The sequence below is a fragment of the Oncorhynchus gorbuscha genome, linkage group LG13 (genome assembly GCF_021184085.1).
Source record: "Oncorhynchus gorbuscha isolate QuinsamMale2020 ecotype Even-year linkage group LG13, OgorEven_v1.0, whole genome shotgun sequence".
Lineage (NCBI taxonomy): Eukaryota > Metazoa > Chordata > Actinopteri > Salmoniformes > Salmonidae > Oncorhynchus > Oncorhynchus gorbuscha.
This window is the reverse complement of record NC_060185.1, coordinates 51,057,408-51,074,364: the sequence shown is the minus strand read 5'-3', so window position 1 is coordinate 51,074,364 and position 16,957 is coordinate 51,057,408. Positions and strand designations below refer to the sequence as shown.

At 43.3% G+C, this 16,957-nt stretch overlaps 1 protein-coding gene across 1 annotated transcript; it reads left to right on the top strand.

Moving 5' to 3' along the window:
* The first annotated feature begins 3,328 nt into the window (after nucleotides 1-3,328).
* On the top strand, nucleotides 3,329-10,760 carry hepacama (hepatic and glial cell adhesion molecule a). The gene is made up of 7 exons (XM_046296483.1): nucleotides 3,329-3,532; nucleotides 5,167-5,514; nucleotides 5,983-6,264; nucleotides 8,897-8,990; nucleotides 9,450-9,529; nucleotides 9,946-10,025; nucleotides 10,138-10,760. Exons 1-7 carry the CDS (start codon nucleotides 3,439-3,441, stop codon nucleotides 10,471-10,473), a joined length of 1,314 nt encoding a protein of 437 aa, XP_046152439.1. The 5' UTR covers nucleotides 3,329-3,438; the 3' UTR covers nucleotides 10,474-10,760.
* The last annotated feature ends 6,197 nt before the right edge of the window (nucleotides 10,761-16,957 follow it).

Genomic DNA, 16,957 nt, shown 5'->3' with positions numbered 1-16,957 from the left:
GATGTACTTTTCACTTGTCTGAACTGCAGTGTACAGTGTCAGAGAGGATGTACTTTTCACTTGTCTGAACTGCAGTGTACAGTGTCAGAGAGGATATACTTTTCACTTGTCTGAACTGCAGTGTACAGTGTCAGAGAGGATATACTTTTCACTTGTCTGAACTGCAGTGTACAGTGTCAGAGAGGATGTACTTTTCACTTGTCTGAACTGCAGTGTACAGTGTCAGAGAGGATGTACTTTTCACTTGTCTGAACTGCAGTGTACAGTGTCAGAGAGGATGTACTTTTCACTTGTCTGAACTGCAGTGTACAGTGTCAGAGAGGATGTACTTTTCACTTGTCTGAACTGCAATGTACAGTGTCAGAGAGGATGTACTTTTCACTTGTCTGAACTGCAGTGTACAGTGTCAGAGAGGATATACTTTTCACTTGTCTGAACTGCAGTGTACAGTGTCAGAGAGAATGTACTTTTCACTTGTCTGAACTGCAGTGTACAGTGTCAGAGAGGATGTACTTTTCACTTGTCTGAACTGCAGTGTACAGTGTCAGAGAGGATATACTTTTCACTTGTCTGAACTGCAGTGTACAGTGTCAGAGAGGATGTACTTTTCACTTGTCTGAACTGCAGTGTACAGTGTCAGAGAGGATGTACTTTTCACTTGTCTGAACTGCAGTGTACAGTGTCAGAGAGGATGTACTTTTCACTTGTCTGAACTGCAGTGTACAGTGTCAGACAGGATGTACTTTTCACTTGTCTGAACTGCAGTGTACAGTGTCAAAGAGGATGTACTTTTCACTTGTCTGAACTGCAGTGTACAGTGTCAGAGAGGATGTACTTTTCACTTGTCTGAACTGCAGTGTACAGTGTCAGACAGGATGTACTTTTCACTTGTCTGAACTGCAGTGTACAGTGTCAGAGAGGATGTACTTTTCACTTGTCTGAACTGCAGTGTACAGTGTCAGACAGGATGTACTTTTCACTTGTCTGAACTGCAGTGTACAGTGTCAGAGAGGATGTACTTTTCACTTGTCTGAACTGCAGTGTACAGTGTCAGACAGGATGTACTTTTCACTTGTCTGAACTGCAGTGTACAGTGTCAGAGAGGATGTACTTTTCACTTGTCTGAACTGCAGTGTACAGTGTCAGACAGGATGTACTTTTCACTTGTCTGAACTGCAGTGTACAGTGTCAGAGAGGATGTACTTTTCACTTGTCTGAACTGCAGTGTACAGTGTCAGAGAGGATGTACTTTTCACTTGTCTGAACTGCAGTGTACAGTGTCAGACAGGATGTACTTTTCACTTGTCTGAACTGCAGTGTACAGTGTCAGAGAGGATGTACTTTTCACTTGTCTGAACTGCAGTGTACAGTGTCAGAGAGGATGTACTTTTCACTTGTCTGAACTGCAGTGTACAGTGTCAGACAGGATGTACTTTTCACTTGTCTGAACTGCAGTGTACAGTGTCAGAGAGGATGTACTTTTCACTTGTCTGAACTGCAGTGTACAGTGTCAGAGAGGATATACTTTTCACTTGTCTGAACTGCAGTGTACAGTGTCAGAGAGGATGTACATTTCACTTGTCTGAACTGCAGTGTACAGTGTCAGAGAGGATGTGCTTTTCACTTGTCTGAACTGCAGTGTACAGTGTCAGAGAGGATGTACTTTTCACTTGTCTGAACTGCAGTGTACAGTGTCAGAGAGGATGTACTTTTCACTTGTCTGAACTGCAGTGTAGAGTGTCAGAGAGGATATACTTTTCACTTGTCTGAACTGCAGTGTACAGTGTCAGAGAGGATATACTTTTCACTTGTCTGAACTGCAGTGTACAGTGTCAGAGAGGATGTACTTTTCACTTGTCTGAACTGCAGTGTACAGTGTCAGAGAGGATGTACTTTTCACTTGTCTGAACTGCAGTGTACAGTGTCAGAGAGGATGTACTTTTCACTTGTCTGAACTGCAGTGTACAGTGTCAGAGAGGATGTACTTTTCACTTGTCTGAACTGCAATGTACAGTGTCAGAGAGGATGTACTTTTCACTTGTCTGAACTGCAGTGTACAGTGTCAGAGAGGATATACTTTTCACTTGTCTGAACTGCAGTGTACAGTGTCAGAGAGGATGCAATTTTCACTTGTCTGAACTGCAGTGTACAGTGTCAGAGAGGATGTACTTTTCACTTGTCTGAACTGCAGTGTACAGTGTCAGAGAGGATGTACTTTTCACTTGTCTGAACTGCAGTGTACAGTGTCAGAGAGGATATACTTTTCACTTGTCTGAACTGCAGTGTACAGTGTCAGAGAGGATGTACTTCTCACTTGTCTGAACTGCAGTGTACAGTGTCAGAGAGGATGTACTTTTCACTTGTCTGAACTGCAGTGTACAGTGTCAGACAGGATGTACTTTTCACTTGTCTGAACTGCAGTGTACAGTGTCAGAGAGGATGTACTTTTCACTTGTCTGAACTGCAGTGTACAGTGTCAGAGAGGATGTACTTTTCACTTGTCTGAACTGCAGTGTACATGCTGCAACAAGAAGCTGAATTGCAGGTATTGTCACAATGATAAGATTATCAGAAATATCAAAACATGTTATAACAACATCAATCACGGTGTCATAATATTCATGTCTCCCGTGTATTACTTCTGTGCTCATTGATTTCCAGATTTTAATGCACCACCTAGTGGCCACATTGGGAACACATGGAATGTTTTTCTGAGTACTTCCCACACTTCTCTTCCCATCATCATACATCTGGGGTGTATGCACTAATAACCAAACGGAAGCAAACGGGCCGTGACAGGGAGGGACTAACCTGAATTTGTCCAAAAATAATTGCTTGTTTTCGTTGCAAAACAGTTTTTTAAGGTGTGGACTAACACATAATCACTGTTTCTCTCTTATTTAGAGTCTGGAGGGGGTGGGGACAGTAGTTGAGGAGAGCAGTTAGTTGTTTTTCAAGAGCAGTTATTCTGTTTCTCCGAGTGGGGTCCTTTTATAAAGCCTTTGGTTTATTAAGCAATTCCGAGCAGCACTGTAGGTACTGTTACTGAATACACTTGTTTTCAATCACACAATATTTTGAAATGTATTGAAACCATATGCATATGCTTGAAAGATATGATCTCATCGTTGGTAATAGCACATTTTTACAGCCATACAAATGCAGTAGAGAAAATAACACCATTTAAATGTAGCTGTCTTCTTAAGCCTCCCAGCATAATAATAAAATTGTGCTTATCTGTCTATGTCTCTGTCTAACAAAGCTGAGGACACACACACACACACAGTGCTTTTGTTCATGCTGGGGTCCTCAGTGCTGGGGTTCAGAGTATGCAGGCAGCTGAGCCCAGTCTTGCAGTCTTGTGCATTCTCAGGGACGTGCCTGGAGTGGACAAATCATGCTCATTGGGTGGGAGAGGGACTTAGCGCTGTACCCAAGATGAAGGAGGAGAGGAGGACGACTTCCTCGAAAGAAGACACAGCCATTCCTTCGCACTTTTCACTCTTCGGCCTCCTCCTACTTTTCCAGGCAGGTAAGTGAACACTTTCCACCTTCATGATTTACATTTTGGGAAACACAATGTGGTGAAGAACTAGTAGCTGAATCAGGAATTAATAGATTGTTTGAATGAATATATATGTGACTATACTGGCAAGTATGTTCATCACATGGTAGTCAAGTAATATGTGATAAGGCGATCGAGTACATATTTGAGATTTACACAGCTTTCCTATTTAAATTCACAAATTATTTTTTTTACATTGTTTCGTTGGCAAATTCATTTGAAAATATATATATTTTTTGATAATGCACGATTTGGTGGCAACCATTGTTCCTTTATGTGCTTGATCAATTCATTACATATTATGTTAAAGTAGGCTAAGTGCTGTACAACATATTTAATTGGCCCAGGCAGTGAGAGTTGTTTTGTCCTGGTGTACCCTCTTGTGTGGATTAGCTCGAAGGCACAGGTCTATTCAGCCATACAGCTGTAGTGAAAAGAGCCTGGGTGAGCTGAGCTGTTGTTGGGATGTAAGTGGGTGAAGCATAGGTTAAGAGTTATGATATTACGAGAAGAGGCTTTGGGGGACTTGGAGTTGGAGCCCAGGCGAGGCAGTGGTGGTTTCTCTGCATTAGGAGCCTGTCTCAGCCTGCTTCTGCTGTGTAGCTGTGTGTTGTGTCATTGTGGCCATCCACTATTAGCAGAATCACTGAACCCTTGTGTCTCCTGCTTCTACAATCACAAAGAGCATGTCTCTCCCAGTGTTTTTTATATCACTGGAGGGAGGAAATCAGTCCAACAATCCTGGCCTTTGTCTGCCTCTCCCTGGCAACCCCCTTCAGGCTGAAAATTGTTACCACAGCGATCGAGCGATGCCATGCAGACACGCTACAGGGAGCAGAGTTGTGGCCGAGGAAGGTCGGTGCCAGATGCTCTCTCTCTCTCTCTCTCTATTGCCCCAACATAACATGCAACAGCCTGTCCGTTAAGTACAGGGCCCGTAAGTGGCTTTAGCCTATGGCTACATGTGGTCGAGGATGTGGTGACTTATAGGAAGCTCCGCTGTGAGCATAATGGCGTTACTGTGTGTGGTTTCCAGGGCAGAACGAGACGAAAGGAGGATATGCGGGTTTATGTTGTAAGCCATCCTCCTGTATGCTCAAGGGGGATCCATTAATGGTACACAAATCAAAACAGATGTAATACGTTGGGCTTGTTTGGAGAGGGTCTTGTCCTGTTGTTGAACTTTCACCGGATAATTGATTGCGGTAATAATGAGGAGGTTTTAGGACGTTGTTTTCACTTGTAGATTGAATTGGATTTTGAGTCTTGATTTCGAAAGTCCGCTTTCAAGAATAAAAGTTAGATCTCCTCCTGGACTAATTTAAGGAATGGTGGAAAATATAGGCCCATATCTGACTTGATTTTATACTGTATATCTGTGAGAGGCATATAAATACAAAAGCCAAAACATCAGAAAGTTCCATACTCGTTATTAGGACCTTATACTAGACCAGATCACTCTGCTTGTCGTGAATGTGGTGACAGTAATCAACCACTTACAGCCATCAAATCGTCCTGCATGCATGCGATCACTTTATCCTGCACTGTATAGTCTGCCACAGTGTTCACTGAACCTTGTGTCTTGGGCTGTGTCCATGCAGTCAGAGTGGCCGGCGTCAACATCACCAGTCAGGCTCATCTGGTCCGAGGCACGTTGGGTGGAGAGGCCTTCCTCTCCGTCAGCTACACCAGCACGAGCTCCGACCAACCGGTCATCAAGTGGCAGCTGAAGAGGGACAAGCAGCAGCCCATCACCGTAGTCCAGTCACTAGGCACCAGCATCATCGGGAACCTGCGGCCCGAGTACAGGGACCGCATCATGGTGTTTGAGAACGGCACCTTGCTCCTCCACAACCTGCAGCTGTCTGACGAGGGGGCCTATGAAGTGGAGATCTCCATAACCGATGATGCCTTCACTGCGGAGCGCAACATCAACCTCACCGTAGATGGTAGGAGAGTTTCCTCTGCAGCTCATTTGGTAAAGCACGGTGCTTGCAGCGATTCCCAGGACCAGCCATACATATAATGTATGTAAAAGATTTAGGCAAGCATTACTGTTAGTCGCATTGGATAAAAGCGTCTGCTAAATGGCATTGTATTTGAGATTGTATTTACAATACGGCTCAGGCTACCGTATTAAAATGAACAGTCCAACAACTGACCAACTATTCACCTTAGTGAATTTACATCACATGATGCTATTGCAGACTGAGGTGCAAGGCTAAAAAGTGAGGTCACACATTAAACAAAGTACATCTTATAGCAGCATTTATAAGTTCTTTCTAAGGCCTACTAAGGCCTAGCTTGTTATTTCTTCACAAATCCTTTACTGGGATAAGCATGCTATCTAAACAGTGGAATATGCTTTATGTCACATGTAGTGAATCTATTTGACATGTTGTGTATTGTCCCCACAGTACCTGTGTCCAGACCCTACGTCCAAATGATAGCCTCCTCGGTGCTGGAGTTGAGTGAACTCTTCACCTTACACTGTTCCCACGGCGATGGCACCAAGCCCACCTATGGCTGGCTGAAAGGGGGAAAGGTGCTGACCAACGACTCGCGCCTGCTCCTGTCACATGACCAGAAGTATCTGACCATCGCCCGGGTGCTGATGTCAGACGATGACATCTACAGCTGTACGGTGGATAACCCAATCAGTAGCATGAGGAGTGTGTCTGTCAAACTCACCGTCTACAGTAAGTAGAACTACAGTCGTAGTACTTTCTCCATAGTAAGGATATTTATCTTGATTGCTTCAACATGTACAGTACCAGTCAAAAGTTTCGACACACCTATTCATTCAAGGGTTTTTCTTTATTTTTACTATTTTTTACATTGTAGAATAATAGTGAAGAGATCAACACTATGAAATAACACATATGGAATCATCAAAAAAAAAGTCAAACAAATCAAAATACATGTTATACTTGAGATTCTTCAACGTAGCCGCCCTTTGCATTGATGACAGCTTTGCACACTCTTGTCATTCTCTCAACCAGCTTTATGAGGTAGTCACCTGGAATGCGTTTCCAACGGTCTTGAAGGAGTTCCCACATATGCTGAGCACTTGTTGGCTGCTTTTCCTTCACTCTGTGGTCCAACTCATCCCAAACATCTCAATTTGGTTGAGGTCAGGTGATTGTGGAGGCCAGGTCATCTGATGCAGCACTCCATCTCACTCTCTTTCTTGGTCAAATAGCCCTTACACAGCCTGGAGGTGTATTGGGTCATTGTCATGTTGAAAACAAATGTTAGTCCCACTAAGCCCAAACCAGATGGGATGGCGTATCGCTGCAGAAGGCTGTAGTAGCCATGCTGGTTAAGTGTGCCTTGAATTCTAAATAAATCACAATGTCACCAGCAAAGCACCATAACAGCTCCTCCTCCTCCATGCTTTACGGTGGGAACCACACATGCGGAGATCATCCGTTCACCTACTCTGCGTCTCACAAAGACACGGCGGTTGGAACCATAAATCTAAAATTTGGATTCATCAGACCAAAGGACAGATTTCCACCGGTCTAATGTCCATTGCTCGTGTTTCTTTGCCCAAGCAAGTCTTTTCTTCTTATTGGTGTCCTTTAGTAGTGGTTTCTTTGGAGCAATTTGATCATGAAGGCCTGATTCACACAGTCTCCTCTGAACAGTTGATGTTGTGATGTGACTGCTACTTGAACTCTGTGAAGCATGTATTTGGGCTACAATCTGAGGTGCAGTTAATTGCCGATTTCTGAGGCTCTAATGAACTTATCCTCTGCACCAGAGGTAACTCTATTGCGACTGCGCTTGAAGAAACTTTCAAAGTTATTGAAATGTTCCATATTGACTGCCCTTCATGTCTTAAAGTAATAATGGACTGTTGTTTCACTTTGCTTATTTGAGCTGTTCTTGCCATAATATGGACTTGGTCTTCTACAAAATAGGGCTGTCTTTTATATACCATCCCTACCTTGTCACAACACAACTGATTGGCTCAAACACATTAAGAAGGAAAGAAATTCTACAAATTAACTTTTAACAAGGCACACTTGCTAATTGAAATGCATTCCAAGAAGCTGGTTGAGAGAATGCCAATGGTGTGCAAAGCTGTGATCAAGGCAAAGATTGGCTACTTTGAAGAATCTAAAATATGTTTTGATTTGTTTAATCTCTTTTTGATTGGTTACTGCATGATACTATAAGTGTTATTTCATAGTTTTGATGTTTTCACTTTAATTATAAAATGCAGAAAATAGTAAAAATGAAGAAAAAACGTTGAATGACTTGGTGTGAAAACATGTCAAATAGATGTCATAAGGTGAATGCACCAATTTGTAAGTCGCTCTGGATAAGAGCGTCTGCTAAATGACTTAAATGTAATGTAAATGTAAATTTGACTGGTACTGTACCTGTCAGGGAAAGGTTGAGATGCAAGTTCATCATGAAGAAACTGAATTGATACAAGGTTAGAGGGAGAGAGAGACAGACAGACAGAGACAAACAGAGCAGTGAGAGAGAGAGAGAGAGAGAGAGAGAGAGAGAGAGAGAGAGAGAGAGAGAGAGAGAGAGAGCGAGAGCGAGAGAGAGAGAGAGAGAGAGAGAAATCCAGTGAAAAGCTTGAGTTACTTATGAGGGCCAGTAGATAAAGGAAGCCGGTGGAGCTGAGGTCTTGCCCCAGTGGAGCATACTAATCCTTCCTTCATTTTCCCCCAACTGAGACAAGGGCTGTGTAACAAATGATATTCTATTCCCTTTATAGTGCACTACTTTTGACCACGATCCATAGGGCTCTGGTCAAAAGTAGTGCACGATATAGGGAATAGGTTGCCATTTGGGATGCTACAGCAGTGCGTCGAGAGATCAGCTAGCCCCGTAAGGGCCCTGCATTCTCTCCTTACATACAGCCCCGTACAAAGACTCAAAGCTGCACCTTTCTATCCTAGCTTTCACACACAGACTTTCACACACAGCTAGTGATGGAAAACCTTAGTCTGGTTCCAGGTATGTCTGTGCTGTCTTGCCAACTCTTATGGTCATTGTTGCGCCAAACGTTGGCCAGACAGCACAAACAGATCCAGTTCCACACTAGGAGAACTTAACATTTTTACTCATTCTGAAACGGTTCCTTTTTTATTAGATGTTATTGTGGCCTCCACTAAAAGTTCTAAAGTGGAGTGTGTTCAGACAAGCCCATAGTAGAGAAAGAGGAGAAGTGTAGCTAATTTCCAGAGCCCGAGAGGTGATATCTTTGTCTAATCCGAGTGGACTCTTTGCCTGCACAGTGGTGAAGCGTTTGCGGTGATTGAGAAAGGACTACTCTGTTAATCATAGGCTTCATTCCTTTGCTAGGACGGAGTTCCCTGTATATCATTCTTACCACCGGGGGCATTTTCCTCCTCATCACCCTGGTGACAGTGTGCGCCTGCTGGAAGCCCTCTAAAAAGTAAGAGTTCCACATTGTGCCTCCATCTCCCTATTCGCTTTGATATGTTTTCGAGGACCAGACTTAGGCACTAGGCAGGGAGCAGGCGGCTAGAACCGTAATCCCCTGGCCTAGCTCTCGGCTACTCTGCAGTCCTGCAGGCGCATGTCCAATGTTGCACTAAGATACTGACACTGATAGCATCGTGTGGGAGGGATTATATCTCTGTTGTTTACAATGCAGTGATAATGGTATCCCACTAGCCTGGTGCCAGAACTATTTGTGCTGTATAGCCGATGGTTGTTGTCAATGTTGTGGCTATACAGCACAAACAGATCTGGGACCAGGCTAGAATTACACTGTGTGCTGTATTTTACAAAACAATTGTGGTTGACATGTTCTCGAGGAGACAGAATGTAAACACTACGCGAGTGCACATATGAAACGCTAATCTACCATTTGTCTCTCATTGGGGTTAAGGAAGAAGCGGCGGGCTGCCATGGCAGCCATGTTGCAGAGATCTCCGGTATATGTAGAGAGGAGTGACATCAGTCACGGGGGTAAGGGGAGAGAGGGATGGGAGCTTTTGACAGTGCTTTTTGAATGTGTGGTGTTCTTTGTTCCCCACGCTAATTTTGTAGTTTACTTACTCTTCCTATTACAGATGTTTGAATGCAAAGCTTTTTAGATGGATAGATTTCATGGCAAAGTTATAGTCAATACACATTTTTTTTGCAGAGTAGGCCTACACCACAGTAGGCTGCTGAGGGGAGGACTGGCTCATAATAATGGCTGGAATGGAGTAAATGGAATGGTTTCAAACACATGGTAAACGTGTGTTTGATGTGTCCGATACCATTCCATGTATTCTGTTCCAGCCATTACTATGAACCGGTCCTCCCCAATTAAAGTGCCACCTGTGGCCTACACATATTTCTCAGTTTGTGCAGTTGTTCACACATTCTTTAATTTGCAGTTGACGTGGTGCCAAAAACAATAGCCCACGGAACCCATGGCCGTAGGAGCCCTATGGCTCTTTATGTTGTCAATGAAGATGTAAGTCACATATTTTTCAATTACCGAAGACTAGTTTATTTTCAAGAATGTTGCTAGTTTTCCCTTCATTTTTCATCTGCTTAACTCTATTCCTTCATTGTTGTTATTCCAGGAGAGTCTTGAAGGTGAGGATGATTGTTCAGCCAACTCCATCAGCCCCTCAGACCTCGCCCCTTCTGGTTACCCCAGCCCCCTCCCACCATCCTCCCACTCACCCGAAGCACCCACCCGGCCGGTTCGCAAATACCCTCGTACCCCTGTGCCCTCACCCCCTCCCACCCCACTCAAGCCCTCTGCTCAGCCACCTGTCCTGCCCTCAGCTCCACCCCCTGGATCACCTCCACATGTCCAGAGCTCAGCGTGTAAACTCCGCCCTCCTGTGGGCATCCCCACCAATCAACAGACAGAGGAGCCCCCGGCTACCTCAGAGGCCGACGACCGGGATTAATGTCTGAATGACCACCCTCACTCACCTATCACTGCTACTACTGTAGAATTCATCCACATCTAACCATGGAAATGTGTCGATTATCTTGTCTGTTTGGCTGGGTTTTGGTGTAAAGATATTTGCTGCGCCAGGATCAACTGCTCTGATCATGGTTTCCCTATACCCCTGGAAAAAATGGTACGTTGTTCTTTTTTCCCCACCAAGGTTTAAAAACATGAAGCATCATCCATACTGCACAACACTGCTTTGAGATTATTTCAGGTGTGAATAAACTTGGACCAATGGCCTCCATGTAGCCTGACTCTCGATCACTTTGCGCTTTAGCCAACTCCTCTCTGCTGTGGTGACAATGGTAGTCAGAGGAGTGAGCTGCAACACATACAGATCTGGGACCAGGCTAACCCCCATGGCTATTCTGGTGAACTCATGTAACAGACAGTATCCACCGATAATGTTTTGGGGCAGTCAATGTGTGGCAGTTGCCACATGGTAAGGGGCAAAGGGGGTGTAAGTAGCCACAGTCAAATTACACTGGGATCTGGATATGTTATTACTTGAAAATTGGGGTAATGATAATGTGTCTAATTCGTTTGATTTGCTACTTCCAGTAGAGGTAATGGGGATGGTAATGGGGGTTTCACAGAAACTGCCATCCGAAGCCTTGGACTCATTATGTACATATGTCAATAGTGTATGTGATGTTCTTAGAAATGTTTTTAGGCCCTTTTTGCCTCCAAATACATTTTTTCAAATAACATTTCATCCTAAAACCGTGTTTCTATTCCATGTTTCAAAATGAAGTATGACATTTATAGCCTAATAAATGTAACAATAAATGCAAAGTTGCAAAATGCCTCTACCATAAAATAGTTTTACTTTTACCTGAATACCAGCATAAAAACAGTTCTATTCAATACTGTGAGGCTTGGTAATATGTAAGACTTTTATTTTGACATGCATTCATACCTATATTCTATTTGGCTCCTCCTGTAAGGGCTTCTGGGTAGAAGATTCAGAGCTGCCATGATAGTGTGTTGGCTTGTTGCTGTTCCCCTCTCCCCTTTTCATTTCTTTATTTCACCTGATAAGTCATGCAGTCTCAACATTAAGTTCGTACTAAGACTCCCATCATGAAGTTTGCAGTCTAATGCAAAGATGACTGAACATTGTGTCAGCTTCTCCGACTGCAAGACCTACAACCCCACAGACTGACAGTGGCATACAGTGTGGCCATGAGCTGCATGCCAGACTGCAAGTCCGTATTGTGTCCAGTAGGTGATGCCCAAGCAAAAGCTGAAGGTTTGATGGATTTTATTTCATTAGGATCTCTTTCAGCTCAAAGGACTAGTGTTCCAATAGTCCTTAAGAAATGTAAAAAAATATATATGCAGAAAATGTGAAAAACAACACAACCTAAGTAAAAACACAATACACACAAACACAGATACAAATCCCTAATACCTCTCTATTCATAGCCTAGCTCTCTCGAATGTTATGGGGTGGATACTTCTAATCAAACTGATGAGACCCCTGGGACAATTACTGTGTTTTAAATGGAGACCTGCACTCTAACACTAAGGGCTACAGCATACCAACTGGTAGATTGAGCTTGAATAGTGGTCTAAAGTGCTTTCAGAGGTTGAGATGAAGGTTGAGGCCCCAGCCGAGAAGACCTACAGGTGGAGGACACTAACCTCCATGCCGGCTTCTAGGCATGAGCGACGTAAGCTATTCTTTTAGGAACTCAGTCTCAACCTATTGTTGAGAGTTAGAATAGTAGAATACACCAGTTGTAAGTTAGAAATTTGTGCATCAGCAGTTTCTCTTATTTGGTCAGTCACTCAACTAGCCATGTCAGCTAACACATTTTAAATTGGTAAGTTAGTCTAGACAGTTATCTAAACTTGTTGTAATAATGGCCAAATACTGACTGGGCACACATGGCAAGTGCCCAGTGTCCCTGACCTCCAGGGGCCCCCATTGATTTTGTTATTCACTCTCACTCAGATACTGTATCTGGCATAATGGCAAAATGTGAAGATTTGCAGGAAATCACCTTTAAAACTGTAAAAAATATCTGCCACATGGCAAAATTAGTGGAATTGTATGAAATTTCTCATAAAACTGCAAAATACTCTCTTTCCCATGGCAACATGTGTAGAACTGCTGAAAACCTGCTTTAAACTGCAAAGTAAAAACATCTTCCCAATGGCAAAATGAGTAGAATTGCAGAAAATGTGTTTTACAATTGGTAAATGTTCTCTCTGCCCCATGGCAAAATGTGTAGAACTGCAGATAACTTGCTTTAAAACAACAACAACAATGTATCCCTGCCCCATGGCAAAATAAGTCAAATTCTATTAAATGTTTTATAAAATTGCAACATTTTCTCTCAGCTCCATGGCAAAATGTGTATAATTGCATCAAATTAGGTTTAAAACTCAATTTTCTTTAGCTCTGCCACATGGAAAAAATGGTAGAATTTCAGAAAATTTGCTTTAAAACTGCAGTAATGTATCTCTACCACATGGAAACATTTGAAAAATTGCATGACATGTCTTATACAATTACAAAATGTTCCCTCTGCCCCATTGCAAAATGTGTAGAACTGCCAAAAATTTGCTGTAAAACGTCTCTCTGCCACATGGCAAAATAAATATAATTGCATGAACTGTATTATAAAATAGCACATTTTTCTCTAAACCTCATGGCAGATGGGTTGGATTGCAAGAAATTAGCTTTAAAACTGCATAAATGTCTCTCTGCCACATTGATTTTTTAAAAAGAATTGCATAAAATTTGCTATAAAATTGGTAAATGTCCATTTTACCCCATGGCAAAATGTGTAGAACTACAGAAAATGTGATTTAAAATAACAAGGATGTCTCTCTGCCCCATAGCAAAATATGTAAAATTGCACAAAATGTAGTAGGTATTATAACATTGCAACATTTTCTCTAAAACTCATGGCAAAATGTGTTGAATCGCAGAATATTAGCTTTAAAACTGCAAAAATGTTGTTCTGCCCCATGGAAAAATAAAAAGCATGGGCATGTATTTTAAAATAGGAACATTCTCTCTAAATGTCATTGCAAAATGTGTTGGATTGCATGAAATTTGTTATAAAATGGGTAAATGTTCTTTATGTGTAGAACTGCAGAAAACTTGCTTTAAAAATGCTAAAAATGTCTCTCTGCCCCGTGGCAAAATACAGGACCGTATCTGTGCTTGACGTATCCGATAGCTGCAGAGGAGGACAAAGAGGAAGAATAGGTAAATAAGGGTCTTTCACCCTCCAGACACAAAACATAAAGGATTTCGAGAAAGGATATAGAAAGGGGATAAAAGGAGCTTCTGAGCAGTCTTCAACACTTCTGAGTTGTGTTGGGGTCTGAGGGAGTTGGAGAGAGTATAAGGGCACAAGGTTGAGACCCGAATGCAGACACAGGAGGCAGATGTTAGAGGTACGATATTGATTGTAACAAAGGGAGTAGGCAAAGGCAAGTCGGGGACAGGCGAGAGTTCATAAACCAGGTCAGAGTCCAAACAGTACCAGACAATAGGCAGTCTCGAGGTCAGGCCAGGCAGGGGTACGGAGTCAGGACAGGCAGGGGTACGGAGTCCGGACAGGCAGGGGTAGAAACCAGGAGTTCTAGAAACAAACAGAAACGGGGAAAAAAATAGGAGCAAGGAGTTGACTTGGCAAACAAGACAAACTGGCACGGAGAGACGGGAAACACAGGGATATATACAGCGAGATAATAAGAGACACCTAGAGGGGGTGGAGACAATCACAAGGACAGGTAAACAAGATCAGGGTGTGACAGACAGAGAGAGAGAGAGAGAGTGGGGGTAGAGAGAGAGAGGGATTGGGGAAGGAGATAGAGGGAGAGAGGGGGAGCAATAGAGAGAGAGAGAGCGAACAAAAGAGATCCTCAACACGGGGGCCCCACAAGGGTGCGTTCTGAGCCCTCTCCTGTACTCCCTGTTCACCCACGACTGCGTGGCCACGCACGCCTCCAACTCAATCATCAAGTTTGCGGACGACACAACAGTGGTAGGCTTGATTACCAACAACGACGAGACGGCCTACAGGGAGGAGGTGAGGGCCCTCGGCGTGTGGTGTCAGGAAAATAACCTCACACTCAACGTCAACAAAACTAAGGAGATGATTGTGGACTTCAGGAAACAGCAGAGGGAACACCCCCCTATCCACATCGATGGAACAGTAGTGGAGAGGGTAGCTAGTTTTAAGTTCCTCGGCATACACATCACAGAAAAACTGAATTGGTCCACTCACACTGACAGCGTCGTGAAGAAGGCGCAGCAGCGCCCATTCAACCTCAGGAGGCTGAAGAAATTCGGCTTGTCACCAAAAGCACTCACAAACTTCTACAGATGCACAATCGAGAGCATCCTGGCGGGCTGTATCACCGCCTGGTACGGCAACTGCTCCGCCCTCAACCGTAAGGCTCTCCAGAGGGTAGTGAGGACTGCACAACGCATCACCGGGGGCACACTACCTGCCCTCCAGGAAACCTACACCACCCGTTGTTACAGGAAGGCCATAAAGATCATCAAGGACATCAACCACCCGAACCACTGCCTGTTCACCCCGCTATCATCCAGAAGGCGAGGTCAGTACAGGTGCATCAAAGCTGGGACCGAGAGACTGAAAAACAGCTTCTATCTCAAGGCCATCAGACTGTTAAACAGCCACCACTAACATTGAGTGGCTGCTGCCAACACACTGTCATTGACACTGACCCAACTCCAGCCATTTTAATAATGGGAATTGATGGGAAATGTAAATATATCACTAGCCACTTTAAACAATGCTACCTTATATAATGTTACTTACCCTACATTATTCATCTCATATGCATATGTATATACTGTACTCTACATCATCGACTGCATCCTTATGTAACACATGTATCACTAGCCACTTTAACTATGCCACTTTGTTTACTTTGTCTACACACCCATCTCATATGTATATACTGTACTCGATACCATCTACTGTATGCTGCTCTGTACCATCACTCATTCATATATCCTTATGTACATATTCCTTATCCCCTTACACTGTGTATAAGACAGTAGTTTTGGAATTGTTAGTTAGATTACTTGTTGGTTATCACTGCATTGTCGGAACTAGAAGCACAAGCATTTCGCTACACTCGCATTTAACATCTGCTAACCATGTGTATGTGACAAATAAAATTTGATTTGATTTGATTTGATTTAGGTGTGAGTTAAAGAGTATGAGAGAGAGAGAGAGAGAGAGAGAGAGAGAGAGAGAGAGAGAGAGAGAGAGAGAGAGAGAGAGAGAGAGAGAGAGAGAGAGAGAGAGAGAGAGAGAGAGAGAGAAACAGAGAGAGAGAGATTGGTTGTACGTCTTTTATCATGAAAATCGGACCGCACATTTCACATTGTTGCCTTTGTCCTGTTGATTCTGCCTCCCCGATTACCCAAAAAGGTGTAAATGCTTCTTACTCTCAATTTACATAAGCCTTGAAAATATATGTTGTTCTCAGCCCCACTGTTCCTATTCCATTTTTAAAGATCATTTAAACACAACCCTTCTTGAGGTGGCTGAGCTGGGCTGGCACAAATTAATATTGCTTTTCTGCCTCTCTGTCTCTCCCACTAAGGTAATGTGTACTCAAAGCCTGTACTTATACCTCAGGGACAGGTTGGCAGCACCAGCTATGTTCGTGTGGCTCTATCTGGCTTGTGTTGTTTTGAGGAGTCAGTCAGTCAGTGGCATATCCGTCCCTGTGAATCAAGGTAGAGGAAGCTGTTATTCCTCCCCCAGTGCAATTAACTATAGCATACCTGTATGGTTGGAATAGGCATAGTCTTGCCTAGTGTGAGCGTGCCACACACACATGGGAAGTCAAGCATGCACACACACACACGTACACACACGTACACACACACACACACACACACACACACACACACACACACACACACACACACACACACACACACACACACACACACACACACACACACACACACACACACACACACACACACACACACACACACACACACACACTCCTCCCAAACTGCGGGATAGATAGTGAGAGAGGGAGGTTTGACAGTGACAGCATGAGCATTGCCAAATAATAGCCCACATTGTTTTATGAAAGACATCTTTGTGAGTCTGTGTTGTGGATCGTTGGTTCTAATGCTAGCCTTAACCTTGATTGAACTCAGTTGGCTCTGTTGAATTTCGAAGGTTGTTGAAACCGAATGAGAATACAGGGCTTGAGCGCAAAGTGTATTTGATTTTGATATGGTAGAATAGCGCATTGGTTTAAACATACATGTGTTTCTTAATCCAGAGGGAATATTGATGGACTTTTATCACAATATCTACTTACTGTAGGCCTACATAGATTCACAGCAGTCAATACAATGTTGAAAAGAGGCGTTAAAGGGATATGTGAAGACTGGTAGATCCCTTGTG

Excerpts from the sequence above, each read along its gene's own strand:
- hepacama (XM_046296483.1), top strand. The coding sequence starts at position 3,439 with ATGAAGGAGGAGAGGAGGACGACTTCCTCGAAAGAAGACACAGCCATT. Across the intron at positions 9,530-9,945 it reads GAGTGACATCAGTCACGGGG|TTGACGTGGTGCCAAAAACA; the intron begins GTAAGGGGAGAG and ends TTTAATTTGCAG. Across the intron at positions 10,026-10,137 it reads TTTATGTTGTCAATGAAGAT|GAGAGTCTTGAAGGTGAGGA; the intron begins GTAAGTCACATA and ends TTGTTATTCCAG.